The 18327-nt window shown below is 49.6% G+C and overlaps 1 protein-coding gene across 2 annotated transcripts in view; it reads right to left on the reverse strand.

Annotated features, from left to right (window-relative positions):
* The window catches only part of LOC122530312 (protein dachsous), a 281900-nt gene that overhangs the window by 12821 nt on the left and 250752 nt on the right, over positions 1-18327 (reverse strand). For both annotated transcript variants that reach the window (XM_043657148.1, XM_043657149.1), the window contains exons 4-12: positions 15822-15985; positions 15327-15731; positions 12559-12967; positions 9511-9789; positions 9006-9229; positions 8115-8781; positions 7600-7950; positions 4758-5084; positions 3173-3659 (exon numbers count right to left, since the gene is read on the reverse strand). In XM_043657148.1, the coding sequence (XP_043513083.1) occupies positions 3173-3659; positions 4758-5084; positions 7600-7950; positions 8115-8781; positions 9006-9229; positions 9511-9789; positions 12559-12967; positions 15327-15731; positions 15822-15985 (3313 nt within the window). The remainder of the gene's footprint in view (positions 1-3172; positions 3660-4757; positions 5085-7599; positions 7951-8114; positions 8782-9005; positions 9230-9510; positions 9790-12558; positions 12968-15326; positions 15732-15821; positions 15986-18327) is intronic.

Here is an 18327-nt window from a genome sequence, read left to right on the forward strand (position 1 = left end):
GATTTGACCGGTCAACAGACGATTGTTCGAACCGGGGCCGGATTTAAAAAAGGCGGAAGGTGGCGCGGCGCGGCGTAACGCGACGGCGGGTAGCTTGTTTGTGTGACGGAAGCTTTAATCGCGCGCAGCGATCTCGTGTAATCCACGTCCGCCATTACCGTAACTCTGCGGATCCACCGCGGTGTCTCGCTGACCGCTGTTTCGTGTCTTAAATCGCACGAAAGCCAGGGGAGAGGGGGAGGAGGAGGTTGACTGCTTCTTCGCCGTTACCACCGAGCGAATTTAACGTCCACGTTCCAGTGAGCTATACGCCTCGAGAAATCGCTGTATCGACTTAGGGCTTTCCCCTCTGTCCACCACCTTCGCTAGACTTCTATTTCTTCTCACCGGCTGAATAGTTGCGCGCGTTTTTTTTTCAAACACCTCGTTTCCCCCTTTGCTCGCTGGCTCTTGCCACTATCTAGAATTTACACGCTAGGAGGTGCCACGTCCACGAGAGCAAACGAATGTCTCTATCGGACGTATTAATTCTGATCAAATTGTACAATCGTGGCAAATTTTTCGCTCGACTCGCTCGTCACCCGGCTCGAATGCATAATTCGCTCTCATTGAAGGCGACCGTTTAACGAGTAACGTTATTCAATTGGCCGGCATTTTTCTTTCCTTTCTTTTTCTGGAATTCCGATCAGATAGGAGCGCGATAATCAGCAAGTCGCGGGTAATTTATCGTGTCGTTCGACTTTGTCTTTATTAGCCGCTTGGAGAAGTCACGCGAGCCCAACGAATTTCGCGACGACGTCTCTCCTCTGCCGCGTACGTGCATAGCCGCCCTCGTACGTGCATGTAATAACCTTTAACGAGCGTGGAATAATAATCGCGCGCCGGTAGCGCGCAAAATCGACGGGGTTATTTACGATTCGAGCGAGCAGAGACCGCAAGTCGACTGTACGAGGGGCTGCTATTTTCGTTTCGTATCGTTCCGAGATCCGAGATAACGTGCTCCTCGGTTCGTTTCCGCTTCGAAAATCATCGCCTAGGATGACGACGGCCGGCGACAATCGTATCGCCTCGACTCGAGCAACAGGACAGACCTTCGGTTATCGATACCGAATCCGAGGCTTAGTTATCAATCCGATCTCTTCCGGGTGGTCCTGTGAACGGACGAGGGGAGAGCGTCGGTAAACCCGCTGGTATAACCTCCTCCCGCTCAATATTCGGCCAACAGTAATAGCAACAGTACCAACAAACAACGCGTGGATCGGTGGCTACCGCGGCAAGGAAAGAAAGTTTCGCCGGGACAAGTGATGGGAGGAGAGAAAGAGAGAAAGAGCCGCAGACAGAGATCGCGAAAGAGTGGCCCGACCGGGATCTGGTTTTGCATATCAGGCTTTTTGCCGGCTGAAATAATGCATTGAAATGCCACATGGTGTCCCGCTGAAATGACACACGGCTGTCGCGCGGCAAAAGTACGCTCCTGCGTGCCTACTCCCGACCACCGACACCCTTCTTCATCCTATAGATCTCCCTATTTCTCGGCTCGCTGCTCATCCTTCTTTTATTCTTCTTCTTTCTCTCTCTCTCTCTCTCTCTCTCTCTCTCTCTGTCTCTTCTTTTACCTGTCCGCGTCTCTATCGGAAACGAAATCGGCACGGCAGATACCGTTCGTCGCGTGAACTTTCGTTTCGCCGGGGCCAGTTATGCGGAAAGAGTGGAACGACGTCGGGGTCGAGGTTCGTGGGATCCTCCGGCGAGGTTGCGTCTGTTAATTACCCGAGTTCGGCCTTGATAGGACGGAAGCCGCGGCAACGGGGTAGGGATTTAACGACGCCTCGCTCGATACGGGTTCACTGAGCGCATAATCGCGAAGGACGCAACAGCCGAAGAAGGACGAGACGAAGGAGGAAAGGAGACGGCAGAAGGAAGAACAGAGTTGATCCGTGCCGACGGGTTATGCATATGGAATCGACTAATCGACCACGAGCGCGTCGTTCGCGATGGCACATCGGCTGACTTTATAATTTTACAACGTTCCTAGATCTTCCGGCACCCTCCTATGCGCGCGATGGTTTTTCTTTTCTCTACGTTTCTTTATCGCGGCCGCTCCTCCTTCTTCCAATGTGTCTTTTCGTTTTATGGGTGCCGATGCACCGGCGTAATAGCCCACCGGCGATCCTAATCGGACGAGCAATAAAGATCGTGCAGTAATTAACGCGAGAATGAAATTAGTTTGCTCGCGAAGGAAAGAATTCACTGTGAGAGAAGGAAGTAGTGGTACGCGGGTTAAGCCAGTGAGAGAGTTGTGCTCGAGGACCGAGCGGAGAAAAAGTACCATGTTCAACTGTGTGTGCGATGATTAACTCTCTACAACAGCGAATGACTCGAACGTTACATATGCATATGTGTTCACTTTTTGAAAATTTTATGTCGCGTACACATCGTCTTGGTTGCTTCGTTACTGCAACTCATCGATACAACAATGCAAAAACAATCGCCATTGTTTATGGCCACTCGTAAAATTTTATTATACGCTCGATGAAAAATTCTCGGTACTCTAATCTGCTGTAATTAATCGCGGGGAAAAGTCGTACAATGAAGCGTGAAACCTCTATTTTGCTAAGCCCGAATTCGTATTTTCAAAGGTACCTTCAAATCACGCTTCGAAGATTAAAATTTTGACCTTACAGCCAACCATAAAAATTCGCTGTAGAAATTTTTTGAATTTTTTCGAATTTCGATGTCAAATCCACTTAATTGACGCTCAATTTTACATTATTTCAAAGAGAGCATCATAGACCTACATTCTTTTGGTAGAAATTGATTTCAGATGTAACTATTCCAAAGACAATATTTCATGCGTTCATCAGATTAATATATTCTACAATATTTATTTGAGTTTATTTAAAAGAACACACAGTTTAATATATATTTACTATTTGCACAGTTGAATAATGTTTATTTAAAAAAATGCACAGTATTTCGTTTGTGTCTCTATCTCTCGTTTTGCAAAGTTAATCGATTTGACAAACGAACGACCCGCTATTGTCAATTCCCAGACTGTAAATCTTATTTAAATAAATAAACACGAGTTACAAATAAACTAATAATCTATTCCTACCGTAAAGTAAACAAACTTCTGAATATAGAGCGAGTCGAAAAAAGATGGACTACTCACCCAGCCGTTGTGATAACGCCCGTCAGGTTGTCAACTCTGAACAGCCAGCTCGTTTCTTCGCCGATGGCATACGTGATTTTTCCATTCACTCCTTGGTCCGGATCCGTCGCTCTCACGGACATTACGCTAGAATCTGGCGCCACGTCCTCGGAAATGGTGGCCACGTATTTGCTAGGGTGATAGTTTGTCGGATAGTTGGAGGAGCTGTACGAGAAGCCGTTGGACAAAGCGAATCCGGGATACTCGGCACTTGCGACCGATCCTCGGGGCCTCGACTCGGTGTACTGGTTTTGCACGAACGACGGAGCGTTGTCGTTCACGTCCAAAACGATCACGGTCAAGTTACATCGCGCCTCCAAACTAGGCCGACCTTTGTCCTTGGCTGAAATCGTCAGCGCGTACTTGGACACCGCTTCTCGGTCCAGATTCGACATCGACAGCATTCCGGTTACAGGATCCAAGGTGAACTTTGCGCCGATGTTGCCACCTAGAAAGTGACCGGAACGATAAACGTGCAATGTTTTATTAAAATAAAACATTGAGTCTGCGCAGCTTGGAAAATTCGACTCTTTATGACTCTTGAAGACTTCAGCTGAAGCCTTCAACCTTTAAACTCGAAGAACCGTCTAAATTGTATACAATGATGATTATGAACAGTATCGTAGACTGTCAAATGTTACTCTAAAAGCTTTGAGATTCAATCTTAAATCTTCAACAGCTTGAGTTTAAGACTTTTAAAGACTTGGCTTTTAATCCTGAAGCTTCAAAGACTGAAGATTGATGTATATCACTACTTGTGCGACTATTTATATATATCACTACTTGTAGAGAACACGCAGAGTTGGGCAAAATGGAATTTGATTAAAGATTGATGATAATGTGAGTTCAAGGTACTTTATATTATTAAATAATGAATAAGAAAGAGTAATTATAATCACTGCACTTTTGCTACATTACAATCTGTAACATATGCTATAATACAATACAATTTGTAATATAGTTGTAAATTAGATAGTTTAACATTGTAAATATTTCGTAAAAACACACATTTATTACTTTTATTGTTTTGAATTAGTAACATATAATGATCGCAACACTATTGGGTTATACTGCACTTACGCAGACTTAGGTTCTACTGAGAAGCATAAATTTAGGCAATTAACATATTTAGACATAAGTGTCTATTACTGAACGCATTAAGGCGACATAAAGAAATATAAAAAATATAAACATAATATGTTTTACATAATGTACAGTGCATAGTACAATTTCCAATGTACAAATACATAACACTAGTTCCTAGTAAATTAATTATCGAAAATTTTGATTAATTGATAACGATTGAAATTTCATTAATTTTCATTAATGACCAAAATCTGATCACAAAAACTGATCACGATTACTGATTTGTTACCGATTTACTTGTTCATTTTAATCAATTCATTTACGATTGATAAATTAACGATTACGATTTCTACGATTACGTTCAGAAATGGTTATAAAAGTAATCGATCACTGTCCAGCTCCACTTGCGTATGCGCAAGTAAAGATAAACGTTACACGGACCGTTGGAGTTACCACTTACCTACGATGCTGTAATAAATTTCTCCGTTTTTCCCTTCGTCGAGATCAGCCGCCGCGATCGTGTGAATGACGGAAGTCCCTTGGTTCTCCGGTACGGCGAGCGTGTAACACGAGCCCGGTCGAAATTCAGGGCTGTTGTCGTTTTCATCCATGACTAGAACCTCGAGCGCGCTGATGTCCAACAGTTTGCTGGACCTCGCCAGAATTGGAACCGAGTAGCGGGAGACCAGCTCGCGATTCAGAGGGCCGCGCAACGTCACCAGACCGTTCGGCGTGACGGAGAATTTGTCCGCTGCCAGATTGCTCGGTATACTGAAGCTGACGTTACCTGCGCAGTCGGAAATCATCGGAACCATCGTCAACAATCGTTCCAGTTTCGTATTCTCATTCGACGGGTAGGAATAAAATTAAGCTCTTTTTCTTCCTTCACACGTTTTTCCCCGCCCCTTTTTGGCCGACGTTACGACACGGCCGAAATTGCGTTCCATGCGTCGCGAGAAATTAGGACCACGCGACCGAGACCCGTTCCGTGGCAAGGCCGTTACCCTGTCGCGTCCTCCCCGAAAATCCGAAATTATTGGTCAGTTTGCATACGCGTTTTAAGCCGAGAGCGAGCGAGCCATTTCGGAGATCGACACGTACAGCGCGAGACGACCAGATCCGTAAATTCTCGAGGATACACCGATCAGAATTCGATTCGCGAAACAGCTTTGTTCTTACGATTGCCGGACGCCGGGAGGAGACGCGAAAAGCAGAAGAGGAAGAAGGAAAAAAAAAACAAGAAAAACGTAAGTAAAAAAAGCCAATGCAATTAAACAGTTCAGGCAGAGCTCTAAAGACTGGGATCGGTGGTTACTGGCACTCGGTGCCGAGCCGTGTTACGATCGCGAGATCACGAAATACGACGACGAGAAAAAGTTCACGCAAGAGAGATAGAAATGAAGATTTGGGTGGGCCATTCGCTTGGGCGAGTCGCACGGAAGAAGAAAGGTGATTTCGAGGAATACGTATGATGGAACGCAAGAGCGAAACGATCGAGAGCGTGGCTGTGTCGTTGGGGAGAATTTTTACGGCGAGCCGACCGTTACGCCACAGAATCTCGCATTATCCGTCGTCGTTTCAGCTCGGCGGAGTGACGTTTTCTGGTGGAAAACGACCCGCCCGGAGTTTTAACGCGTTCGTTATATACGCTGAAATTCCGCGGAACGACGCGCGTTCGACTCGACGGCACAAAGAGAGGCTCTCGATATCGCGAGCGGTTTGGCCGAGTCTACGAGCGCAGCAGAACGGTAGTTACGGTGGCGACACGCACACGCTCGTGCCACACGTACGAGGGTGTCGGTGTTGGTTGGAACCGGTGATTTGCCTATGCGTACCGCGGCAGGCTGGCGGCACGATGATATACGCGGCCATTGTTTCGCGACCGATCCTTCCACCCCCCCCCCCAAAGCCCCTTTTCGTCCGTTCCTCCTCGCTAGCGGTTCTGGACCCGCTAACAGCAGCCTCTTCGTCCTTCGGGATATCGGAGCCCTTTGCAGGGCGCGCTAATGCGCTCGTCTGATACACGGTCGCGCCGGTCTAGATAAGCGCGAAACCGAGACGATATATATACCGCCGGTTGTCGGTCGTACGAAACGCTTTGCGGAACGACGCTCGGCAAGGCGCGCGCGCTTTTAGTAATCATCGTGTTCGTTCGCTCTGCTTTACGACGCGCGACTCGCGTCGCGAAAGGCGGGGTGAGTCGGAAGCCATGAAAGGTGGATTCGTAGAGGGAAAACGTGCGACGCGCAACGTATCCCGCAGGTCCCGACCTCTATCTATACCGGCGATGAGATTTACTCGCCGGCGGGATTCTTCGCTTCGTGGAGCTTTTAACGCGTCGCGGAAGAAGCGGGGAGGAAAGGAATAGAAAAGACGAGGCAGCGGCCGGCGGAGTATTTTTCGCGGACGTAGCACGCGGAGTGGAACGCACTCGCGATGGGAAGGAGAGTCATTTCGCTGAATTTACTGTAATGCTCGGCACAGCGGCCGGGCATTATTCCAGGCAATTATTCGTGGCATTTTCATAGCAGGGCTTTCCTATTAGCGGGATCGGGTATTATTCGCCCGGAGTGGTCGGCACCGATTATACTCCGTTCTTGTAGGCAAGACTGGGCCGGTGTAGGTGGTAGCGCGAATGCCGGCGCGCGGCGACAGCCAAACTCGAGGAGAGACCAGTAGAGAGAGGATCGGAGATAGAGGGGAAGGGATAGAAAGAAGGGACTGCGGAGGAGATGGGGGATCGAGCGGCCCGAGACAAGATAGGAGAATGTAATTTCACCTTCCGTTGGCGCAGGGAGCGCTAAATTGACAGCCCCTCCTGTTCCGTGGCACTTTATGCAGCGACGCACCACCGAAACAATAACGACGTGCCGGCGGAACGCCTAAAAGGGTAGCCGCGCGGGTAGCCCCATTTTTGGTCCTCCCGTACGTCCTTGTCGTGGAACGGTGGCACAGTGTGTGCGTGCACATGAAGGAGATCGATAAGTTCTCCGAGTTGCAGCTCGGAGTTGGGGCTTTGTCCCAACCGTATTATTCTTGCAAGCGTTCACCGAATATACGTTGCTCTATCTGATCATCTTTTTCTCTCTCTCTCTCTCTCTCTCCCTCTCTCTCTCTGCGAGTGATATATACGAGCCGGATATTTATCAATAAACTGACCGGTTGTAAATCCAACCGGCGAGTTTTATCTCGCGTTATTTAGCGGGAATAAAAATGGAATCGGGAATCGCGATCTTGACGATTCGCACGCGCGTGCGCGCGCGATAACCCTCCGAGGGAGACGAACGGTTGAACGAACTTACCCTGATCGGCGATGATAGGACCGGCGACGTTTAGAACCGGCGCGCCGACCTGCAGATCCTCTGAAATTCTAGCGACAGGATTGGCCAGCAGTAGCCGAGGAGGTCCGTTCGTCTGTCCAGAAGCCAGCGTCAAAATCAGCCTGAGCGTGGACTTGCGCGGTGGGGAACCGTGATCGTTGGCCGTAATCTCGAGCTCGGTCGACCTCACCATAGGCCTCTCCAGGCTCACTATACCGGACTCGTAACCCACCGAGAATCTCGCCTCCTCGTTCGCCGATGTAATCACGTACGATACACGGCCATTGTCACCTGCGTCTTTATCCACGGCGACCACTCTCACGAGCGTCGCCCCTGCAACGATGCCAATTTACGATAATTCCGCTCTGTAATTGAACTACTCGTCTCTCCGCGCTTGCTTCAGGATTCTCAGGACGCGTTTGATATTCGATTTGAAAAAAAGAAAAAAAGGAAACCAACACCTTAAAAACAATCGAGTTGGCAAAAGTGTCACTCACCTGGCAAGAGGTCCGGTGTGACCGCGACTTTAGCGGATTCAGGCGCGACGAAGACCGGGTCGTTGTCGTTCTGGTCGAGCACGACGATCCTCGCAGTCACGGTCGAGGCTAATTGCTCGCCGGGTGGAGCGCGATCCGACGCCTTGAGAATCAGCGTGTACTCGGCTCTCTCCTCCCTGTCGAGCGGCCGGGCCAACGTGAGAGCGCCGGTCAACGAGTCGACCGCGAAGCTGCCTCTCGATGGAAACTCGGCCACCAGACCGTATCGAAGATCGCCGTTCAAACCGCTGTCCAGATCGACGGCCGTCAAGTTGTATATGGTGGAGCCGATCACCGCCCTCTCCGACACGCGAACGGTTATCGGATCCTGCGGCCATCGGGGTGGATTGTCGTTAGCATCCTCAATCACAATCTTCACCGAGACAGCGATGCTCTGGGGGTTGCCGATCGACGTGGTGTCCAACGCGCGTATCTCCAAGTGATACTCGCTGACGTTCTCGCGGTCGAGCGAATGAGCGACCACCAATTGGCCGGAGCTACGATCGACGTCGAACGCTGGAAATTCGCTAGCGGGCGTCAGCGAGTCCAAGGTGAAGGCCACACGACCCGCTGGCCCTGCACCCGACACCGATCCCACAGCTTGCCCGATGCTGGCGTCCTCGCGCACCTAAACGAACCGAACGGTGACAATTTTTTTTTTTCCCCCCCTTCAATTAGCAGGATCTTGAAAGAGTAGTTTCGATTTTAAAGACACTCCGTTAAAATATATTCATCCCCTTAGTTTTCATTCGGTTTTCGACACGACGCTCGAGGAATCGCGCGAAAAATTCGAACGATCGACGAACGAAAGTTGCGCAGCAGCTCGCGGCGGCGATGGTCGATGATACTCACGTTAAAGGTAAGGCTGCTGCTGGTAAAGGTCGGCCGGTTATCCGCCAGCGCTAGAACCTCGACTCTCAACGCGCGCACGCTGTGTCGTGGCGGTCGGCCCGCGTCCGTCGCCTTTACGGACACCCGGTATACGTTTCGCTCCTCGTGATCGAGAACCGCCTTCGTTCTGATCATGCCGGTGATTGGGTCAATGGTGAAAACGTTGTAACCATCCGAGTCTCGGTCTGCGGAGATCAAGGTTAGTCGTGAGAGAGTGAGATAATCGACGTTCGTCTGAAAAACTCGGGTAACGTTGTAACGTTCGAACACCGAATACTACGAATACTATTCGAATTCGTTGAGCACGTATACTGATTCGAAACCGAAACGTCAGTCGGAATCGACTCGTTAATGTTCTTGAGAAAATCGTCTTTAAGACCGTGCACAGTCAACTAATTTCTTTATGCGCGCTTTTTTGTTTATTTTCAAGCGAATCAAGAAACACGCGGACTTCGTTCGCCGTTACCTTTCAGAATCGTGTACGTCACAGACGCATTTTCACCGAGATCGTGGTCCAATGCCCTGACACGCGCCACTTCCGTCCCCGGCGGTTGTTCCTCCCTGACGCTGACCACATCTCCCTGTGGGTCCACGATTTCCGGCGAGTTGTCATTCACGTCCAACACTGTAACCTTGAGGGGTACTCTGGCCGCTCTCGACGGGGTACCTTGGTCCCGAGCTTCGAGGACCAGCTCGTGCACGATCTTCGTTTCCCGATCGAGCGGCTCTCTCGTGGCAATCTCGCCTGAAAATTACCAATGAAAATCAATCGAAAATGTCTCCTTTCCTTTAAATTTCCGCTTGATTCCTCTTTGCTGTTGCGTTCTCCGATTAATTTCTGTTCGAGTAAACGTTCGAGAATGTCCACGAGATTAGTCGCAACAAGAGTATCTCGAGGTCGGCAGAAAGTGGGAGAAAAAGTCGCGCAAAGGGGATGGAATCGCCATAAATATTCACGGCGTAAAATTCGCGATGCGCACGTGAGACGTACGATCATCGGCGAGCATCGCGCGTGGAAACCGACCTTATCAATTTCCCCGGACGGGGACGGTTAATTGGATAATCGCTGTTCGTACGCGCCGTACGCGACGTCCGTTCGAACGCTCGAATTCCTTGCTCGCGCCTCGACACCTTGCTATCGTATTTCCTCTCCGTCCTCCTCTCGCGTATTATAATTGTACCACGGATGCGTATACAGTCGTGCGGATGCGTGTAACGAGCCCCGCTGTAATTATGTATCTCGCGGTGCAGATGGCCCCGCAAAAGTCACGAAGAGTACGGGGGCTGCGAGAGAAAAAGAAGAAGAAGAAGAAGAAATAAGAGACGAAGAGAAAGAGGAAGAAGAAGAAGGAAAGAAAGGAAGAAAGAAAAAAAGAAAGAAAGAAGGAAAAAGAAGAAACGTGAGAAGAAGAAGAAGAGAGGGAGAGTTCGGAGCTGTCTTCTCTCGAACGGTCGGCGCATTAATGGGTAATTAAGCAAGCGCCTAGCCAACCGGGCAGAACTATTCCGAGACGTGGAAACGGATCGGGATAATAATTCGTATACGGGGTCGAGAGAGGGGCTGTTCGGTGGGACACACGAGACACCCGCGTGCCTCAACGAATTCTCGACGTACCTAGTCGAATCGGACGCGCGTCTACCAGAACCGACCAGAAACTCCCGTCCCGACGTTGCCGTGTGTGCTCGTCGTTCGGAAGACAAACGATCGACGAGGAACATGCAAACGCGCCGGCATCGAGGGGATACCATCGCGGAACAATAAGAAGTATATCGTAGGACGCGTGCTAATGCGTTTCTCGTGTTAACCGTGGGACCGTGCGACGAGCCTCTTCGTCCCCTTCGTCACGGGGACGTGCCCTGCTGAGGTTCTCTCTCTCTCTCTCTCTCTCTCTCTCTCTCTCTCTCTCTCTTTCTCTCTCTCACCTTCCGTTTCACTGCATTTCTTCCAATATTTGGAAATCCATGCTGCGCCCGAGGCCGCGTTAGGAAAACTCGTCTTGCGTCGCACCGCCGCGCGATCAATAGAGGATTTCTCGGAAGCCTGCGGAACGAGGTTCTCGCGGAAGGTTCGCTGGGAACCGGTCGCTGCCGATATCGCGCCGTCGTTTCGACCGTTTCCACTCGCAAGTTCGCCGCGCGTCGTCGTCGTCGTCGTCGTCGGTAGCACATCGAGCAGAATCTTCGGCGAACGCGAAGAGGGTTAATATAGAAGTACCGGTACGACCGGGACAACTGATACTTCCGGCAGCGAGAGGCAGGAGAGATTATTTTTATTTCTGCGCGGCGAAGGCTCGCGCTTCGAACGAGCGTTCCCTTCCTCGGCAAACAGGCAAGCGACTTCTCAACTTCGGTTGGATACCGAAAGTCAGAGACCGGAGAGGAGAACCAGCCTGGTCTCGAACCGGCGTGTACACAAATACTCCCGTGTCGCATGCCAATCAAAGCACGTATGCGCGTAGCATACGAGAGGGCAACGTACATACGTGCGTGGTTTCGCGGTATGCGCTGAACCCGGCCACTTTCCGGTGATTCGTTACACGCCGGCAAGGTGAAAGCACCGCTCTTACGGTATTACACTTTGATATCCACGAAGCGGATGGGAAGGGATGTTACGAAAAACGAAATAATCGCGCCCACTGTTCGTATCCCCGATAATTCCTTTCTACGGTTCTCCAATTAAAGGCATTCGTATCAAAAGTAAATTTACGCTCGACCCGTTTCCTTTTCCTCCACCTTCGGCCGCTATAAATCCAATGCTGGCGCGTCCAGTCAGAACGAACGACGAGAGCAGCTCCGCGCAGCGCTCACGTGTGGAAACCGATTTCATTAACCGTTTTCGTGGACTTACGAAACCCCGAGGATCTATCGCCCCGTTTCTCTCGGACGCTGCTGCTTCCAAAGGCTGTTGCACAACCGCGCAACGGGAACCGTTGCTCGACAATGGCACGCAACATGGCAAGGGCCCGTTGCCTCAGTCGACGAACGCGTAAATTAAACAGCGTCGACGGCTGACGGGCTATTTAGAAAATTAATCGCTTCTTTTTTCGTCCTTTCCCTCTCTCGTCTTGCTCGACGCTCGCTTCGACTTCAATACGACTTCACAAACAGAACAGCCAGAGAACTAAAGGTGCGGCGTACCACTCTCTCTCTAGGAAAGAGAAAGAAAAAGGAACACCGTGTGGTAAATTCGGAAACGCGCGCGTGTAGCAACGACGCTCGACGACCAAAGGTTTCGAGATTCGAAAGCAAAGAGGATTTGCTAATATTTTTCTGAACGGATCGAGGGACTCGTGGGATCCCTTTAGCCGGTCGTGCCCCACAGTTGCACAGTGATTGGCTGCCAGCTTTCGTAAACACTCGAGCGTTTCACGTTTCGACGAGAAAACACGTAGTCCGCAGTTGTCGTCGGTCGCAGCAAACAGAAGAAGAAGAAGAAGAAGAAGAAGAAGAAGAAGAAGAAGAAGAAACAAAAAAAGAAAAAAAGAAGAAAGAAAGGGAATAAGAAAACTCTTACCTGTGTCAGGATCGACGGTGAAACTGCTGTTGGCCTGGACCACCGCGTACCTGAGCAGGGCGTTCTTGCCGAGATCGGGATCGGAGGCGCTCACAGAACCGACCAGCGTGCCCGAGGGCAGATTCTCCAGCAGCTCGAACCCGTAAAAGTCCTTCTCGAAACGGGGATCGTTGTCGTTGTCGTCGAGCACCGTGACTAGCACGGAAGCGCTGGCGGTTGCAGCCGGAGAACCGTTGTCGGTCGCGAGGACCGTCAGCGCGTGCCGATCCAAGGTCTCGCGATCGAGAATCTGCGCGAGATAAATCCAGCCGGTGTTGGGACTGATCCGGAAGGCCGTCGATCCTTGAAGACGGTAACTCAGCCGCGCGTTATTGCCGGTGTCGAGGTCCACCGCGGTCACCTGAAGAATCTATGAAAACACGTCTGCCTTACGAGCCATGCTTCTCGACACTCATTCACGCGAATACTTTCTCCTGTCCTTTAAGTGGGCACGGTGGAGGAAATCTGAATTTCTGCAACGTAAACTCGTTTCTCGAGCAGACGAGAAAGAAAAGCAGAGATCGGACGAAGAGAGACGGATGAAAAAGAAGGCGGCGAGGAGAGACAAGACCAGTCGATCCGGTCGTTCAGTATTAATTAAACGCATCCGAAGGCCGCGAACCCTAAATACGTTCGAACCGGTCGATATTTTCCAGCGCGGGAGGATCGTGAGTTACGGAGGTCGAAATAGAAGAAGAAGAAGAAGAAGAAGAAGAAGAAGAAAGAGAAAAAGGAGAAATAGAAGAAGAAGGAGCATAGGATCGAGGGTATATAACTTCGTATCCCGTGCACGAAGCTGGCGCACGGGCAATGATGGATGGCGAGCCACGAGGGAAGGCGACGAGCGGGATCGGCGAGGGGTGGGACGAGGACGCGGATAGAAAGGATCGCGGTCCTTGTCTTCGCGAAGGAAGAAGGACGAAACGGTGGCAGCGTTACAGAGGGAGGAAGAGTGGAGATCGGCCACCATTAGAAGGAGAACCTGACGTGGGAGCAGGCAGTAATGTGTCTAACTGTACGTTATTAGTTCGCGGCGGGTGAAGGGTTACGCTCACTGTAGCCAGGTTACTCTTGCTAGCTGCTACTTCCCTTCTTTCCCTCCTTGTCCCTCTGCCGGTCGCTGCTGAGATATTGTCTGGATACCACCGACAGCTCACAGATCTGTTTCGCCGATAGATACCACCGATATATACGTGTACACCGCGTCGGGAGAAAGATGCAATGAGAGATCGAGTGGCGAAGGAAGAAAGAAAGAGGAAGAGAGAAACGTGCGCGCGGTTCTTCTTCTCCTCGTCGTCGTCGTCGTCCTCTTCGTCGTCGTCGTCTCCGTTCTATCGTACCCTCCGTGTATCCGTTGTATTAAAAATGTGACGTCATTTAACGGGCCTATCTCGCTGCAACGATCTCTCGGCCATTCGTCATCGGTATCCTCGTATTCGGGATTACGTTCCTCCGTTGTGGCTACCAGCGCGAGGATTCGTTGTTCGTCGCTCGTTTCACCGCTAGATATCGCTGCTCGTACACGCCAACAGCTAATGACTCTCTTTCCCAATTGCGTTCCACTTTGTCTTTGTCTTTACATTTAGAAAAAAAAAAGAAAAGAAAAGAAAAGAAAAGGAAAACTGCGCGTCTGAAACGGCAACTGAGTAAGACGTTACTTTGTTAGCCATTGTTCAATTGGACAATTAGACGAACCTCTCCTCTCGAAGGGACGAGATAAATAAATGGTCGTATCCGTGATCGCGGGTTTCGACGTCTCGGCGGCAGCCTCGGATACCGACAACGAAAGATTTCACGGGATAGAGAGAGGAATTTTCGTTCTAAGCCCGTCGGTAATGGTGTTTAACCACGATAAATAACCCTTTCAGGCGGGATAACCAGCATCGGTTGTTCATAAAACGGGCAGCTGCACGGTGCGTTTCTGTTAAGCCTATCAACGATTACCTATCAATCCCGTGTATTCCGACTCCATAGAGGCACGGCGATACACCACAGACGCCATGCAAGCGGGCATACGTGTGTGCACGTATCGCGTAACAACGTACCGCGCGTTCCTCTATCAAACTATCAGTTATACTCTATCAATCCTTCCACCGAACTGGTCTATCTAGTAACCTCGCAATCCGCATCACTAATCTTTCGCGCGCTCCGCCGTTCAAGCTAATTCGTTTCTGTTCTCCGCTGACAAGGTGAACTCGATGAGTCAACGTCTTCTTCTTCTTCTTCTTCTTCCATTCTATTCGCCGTGTCTAATCGAAGAAGAACGAAAATGAAGAAGGAGAAGGAGGACGAAAGAAGAGGAAGAAGAAGCAGGAGGAGAAGGTGGAGAAGGGGGAGATGATCATCGATCCGAGTGGGAGTAAAGGTTCAGCATGGATGGTCTTCCTGGTTGTCCCGCCGGATGAAATTACGCTTGGCGAAGACGAATTTGAAAAACAAAAAGAGTACGAGGAACAAGGATGCGGAGAAAGGTTGTTAAATCCCTCTTCCTTCTCCTCCTCCTTTTTTTATCTCTCTCTCTCTCTCTCTCTTTCTCTCTGCTCTCCGTCGATCCAGAATTTCTCTTTCCAACCCTGCCATTCTTTCTCCGTCCTGTGCACATTTCCATGTACGTATACTCCGCGATGCAACTTCCTCGCTCCCTTCCGCGAAAGAAGATCCTACCGCATCCACGTCTCCTCGACAAACAAATGCCCGCGTGACGGGCGTGTAATGAAGATTTTTCTCACTTGAGAATCGAGCCTGGCGCCTTCGGGAACCTCCACGTGATACTCGTTCCTCTCGAACACTGGGGGGTTGTCATTCACGTCCTGCACCTCGACGCTCAGGCTGAGATTCGCGGAGAGGCCGGCACCGTCCAACGCTCTTATCAGAAGGCCGTGCCTCTGCTGAGTCTCGTAATCCAATCTCCTGGCTAAATAGAGCTCTCCCGACCGGCCGTCTATTCCGAACAGGTCGTTGCTGTTCTGACCAAGGACGTAGCGTATCGGGTGGGATGGGACGACGTCCGGATCGGTCGCGTGTGCCACGTACAGCGCCGAATGCAGGGGATGCGACTCCGGCACCGAAATGCGCACGCTGCTGGTCGGAAAGGTCGGCGCGTTGTCGTTCACGTCCTCCACGTTCAATTCCACCTGCGCGAAACAATGCGTCGCCATCAGATCGCTCCAGGTCCTAGGAATGGTCGGTAATCGCGATTTCACTGACACGACGGTAGTAGTTACCTGACAGTAGCCCACGGAAATTCCATTGCGCGCCTCCACGCTCAGGATATACTTGTCCCGCGTTTCACGATCCAACGGAAGGCGAACGCGGATCATGCCGGTATTGGGGTCCATCGTTAGATCCGGTTCTTCCTTCGCCAAATAAAATCTGATTGCCCGTTCACCTGCGAACACAGTTATTATCGTTGTTAAATGGCTACAAAGTGGCTTTTTCTTTGTACTTTTCTTTTAAGTAATGACGATCGTTTTAAGAGCAACAAGCGTCGGAAGCTTGAATCTGAGCGACGGAGGAGGGAAGGGCTGCGATGGAGCGATGCAAACCTTGTATTTAATTTTTTCTTTTTCCCTTTTTTTCGTTTTTTCTTTCCTCGACCTTAGCGGACGAAGAGTTCGTCGGTTCGTTTCTCTCTCTCTCGAAGAAAAAGAAAAAAAAAAGAAAAAAGGAAGAAACACGAGAAGAAAGGGCGGAAACGGCCGGCGAGGGGAGGGAAAGAGGGGGGAGGGAGAAGACTGAAAGCGCAAAAATGACGAAAAAGTATTCGAGATACTATATAAGCAAGCTGCTCGTTAATTATAACTTTGGCTTGTTCTCACGTGTGCGCCATTTTGCTCTTTTCCGCTCACTCTCTCTCTCTCTCTCTCTCTCTCTCTCTCTCTCTCTTTCGCTCACTCGGGGTGCAAATTGCACGAAAATCCTGGCAATCACTACCGGTGCGCGATTCGCCGTCCCGAGCGGTGTGATCGATTGATTGAATCGAATGACCGCGATTTCGTTAAACACTGTTCTGCAAAAGCGGATCGCGCGCATCATCCTTTAATGACTCTGCCAATTACCGTGCGCACGCATACCGAAACATCTTCGGCCCGGTTAATTTCCACGGCAGTGAAAACGAATGGAATAGTAGTAGGAAACGGCCAATGATCGATTACCTCCGGTCGAACGGAGGAAACGTAACGTATCATTTTTAACGTCCGCGTGTCGACCGATGCTTACTTGGTCGCCACCGTTACGGCATTAACGCGTTCGCTGTCCAGGCCTCGAGCGTTTTATAATTCGCAATGAATAAACACGACCGTTTAAATTACGTTAGTTTCATCTCGCGACGTTTTTTAAGTAAAATTCACTCTGTGAATGATGCTGATTCGCGTGCTTCAAATGAAAACGCGCGATGCACGGAACGTGGCAGAAGAGAACGTATAACGCACGGAAGAGTCAACGCGTTTAATATTATTTAATATTATTTAATAATATTATTATCAGTAAGTCAACATCTATTTATTTTCGAGAACCGCAACATCCTTGCAGAAGACCTTTAGCTTTCGTTTGACACTAGAATTGACAACCAAAATGGTCAAAATGATTTTTGTTAAATATTTTAAAGATATAAAACAGTATATTTTTGGAGACTTGAATGATCCTCCATAAAATACATAAATAAAAGTTTGTGTATCCTGTTGTACTATAAAGATATATTTTCTGTCTCATTTATTTTAACGTCTCTGATAGAAACTTTGTGCTTTGATCGTCGGTAATTCTAGCACAATTCTTTATCTCTTTCGGGACGATAAGAAAAGATCGATATTTTTACCATCAAACGTATATGTTATAATTATTATCGAAATTCAATAAGTAGGATTATCAAATACTATGTTTAAAACAAAGCTCTTCGATATTCCTCTTTATTTATTCCCCTTTCTCTCTCTTTTATTTTTTTAAATTTTCTATTACTGTATCTCGTTAGGGTATTATTCTCGAGCAAACGCCTGCGGTCACGATCAAAAGTAACAACCGCTACTCGCAATTAGATACACACGTAACGCGTCTAAAATCAATTAATAAGCAAATCAAGCGATCATTACCGCTGGCAGACGCGATCGCACGATGAACGATCGCACGGCAGAGTGCAGGGCATGTTTCCTGCATAACGAGTGCCGTTCCCTGTCCGCCCACGTTCGAACGTGCCAAGAACCGTAGGGATGTTCCGCGGAATCCCACGTGGCATTGTTCTTGCGTTAGTCTTCTAGATCGTTTTCGCGTTCTGCTCGCCATTGAACGCTATTGAACGCGCCTCCTAGAACCGTTACGGCTTTGTCTCGCCGGTTACTTGGCGAATCACTCCGTGACATTTAACTCGATCGATCGGCTCTTTGTCACGGCCCGACGTACTCTCTCTCCCCCCCTCTCGACGAACTAATTTTTTCCATCTACAAATCGATACCCACTGTACACACCGTGGATTCATTTTTTCTTCGCGAGATGCCGCTCGATAATTGCCGCGATCGATCGATCGATCGATCGATCGATCGACCGACCGCACTTCGATCCGAAAAAGGGAGTGGCGCGGGTAGAGACGAGAGTCAGAGAGGCAAGATGGTCTCTAGATGGTGGATAGGTTTCGACAAACGCCTTGGATCTACCGCGTCGCGATCGTGTGTCTCCCATGGAACCGATCGAGTTTTTCCTCGGCGAGCCGGAGGAAAAACCTGGTAGACAGGGACGCGGAGC

This window comes from Frieseomelitta varia, unplaced genomic scaffold (assembly GCF_011392965.1).
Source record: "Frieseomelitta varia isolate USP_RPSP 00005682 unplaced genomic scaffold, Fvar_1.2 scaffold_338, whole genome shotgun sequence".
Taxonomy (NCBI): Eukaryota; Metazoa; Arthropoda; class Insecta; order Hymenoptera; family Apidae; genus Frieseomelitta; species Frieseomelitta varia.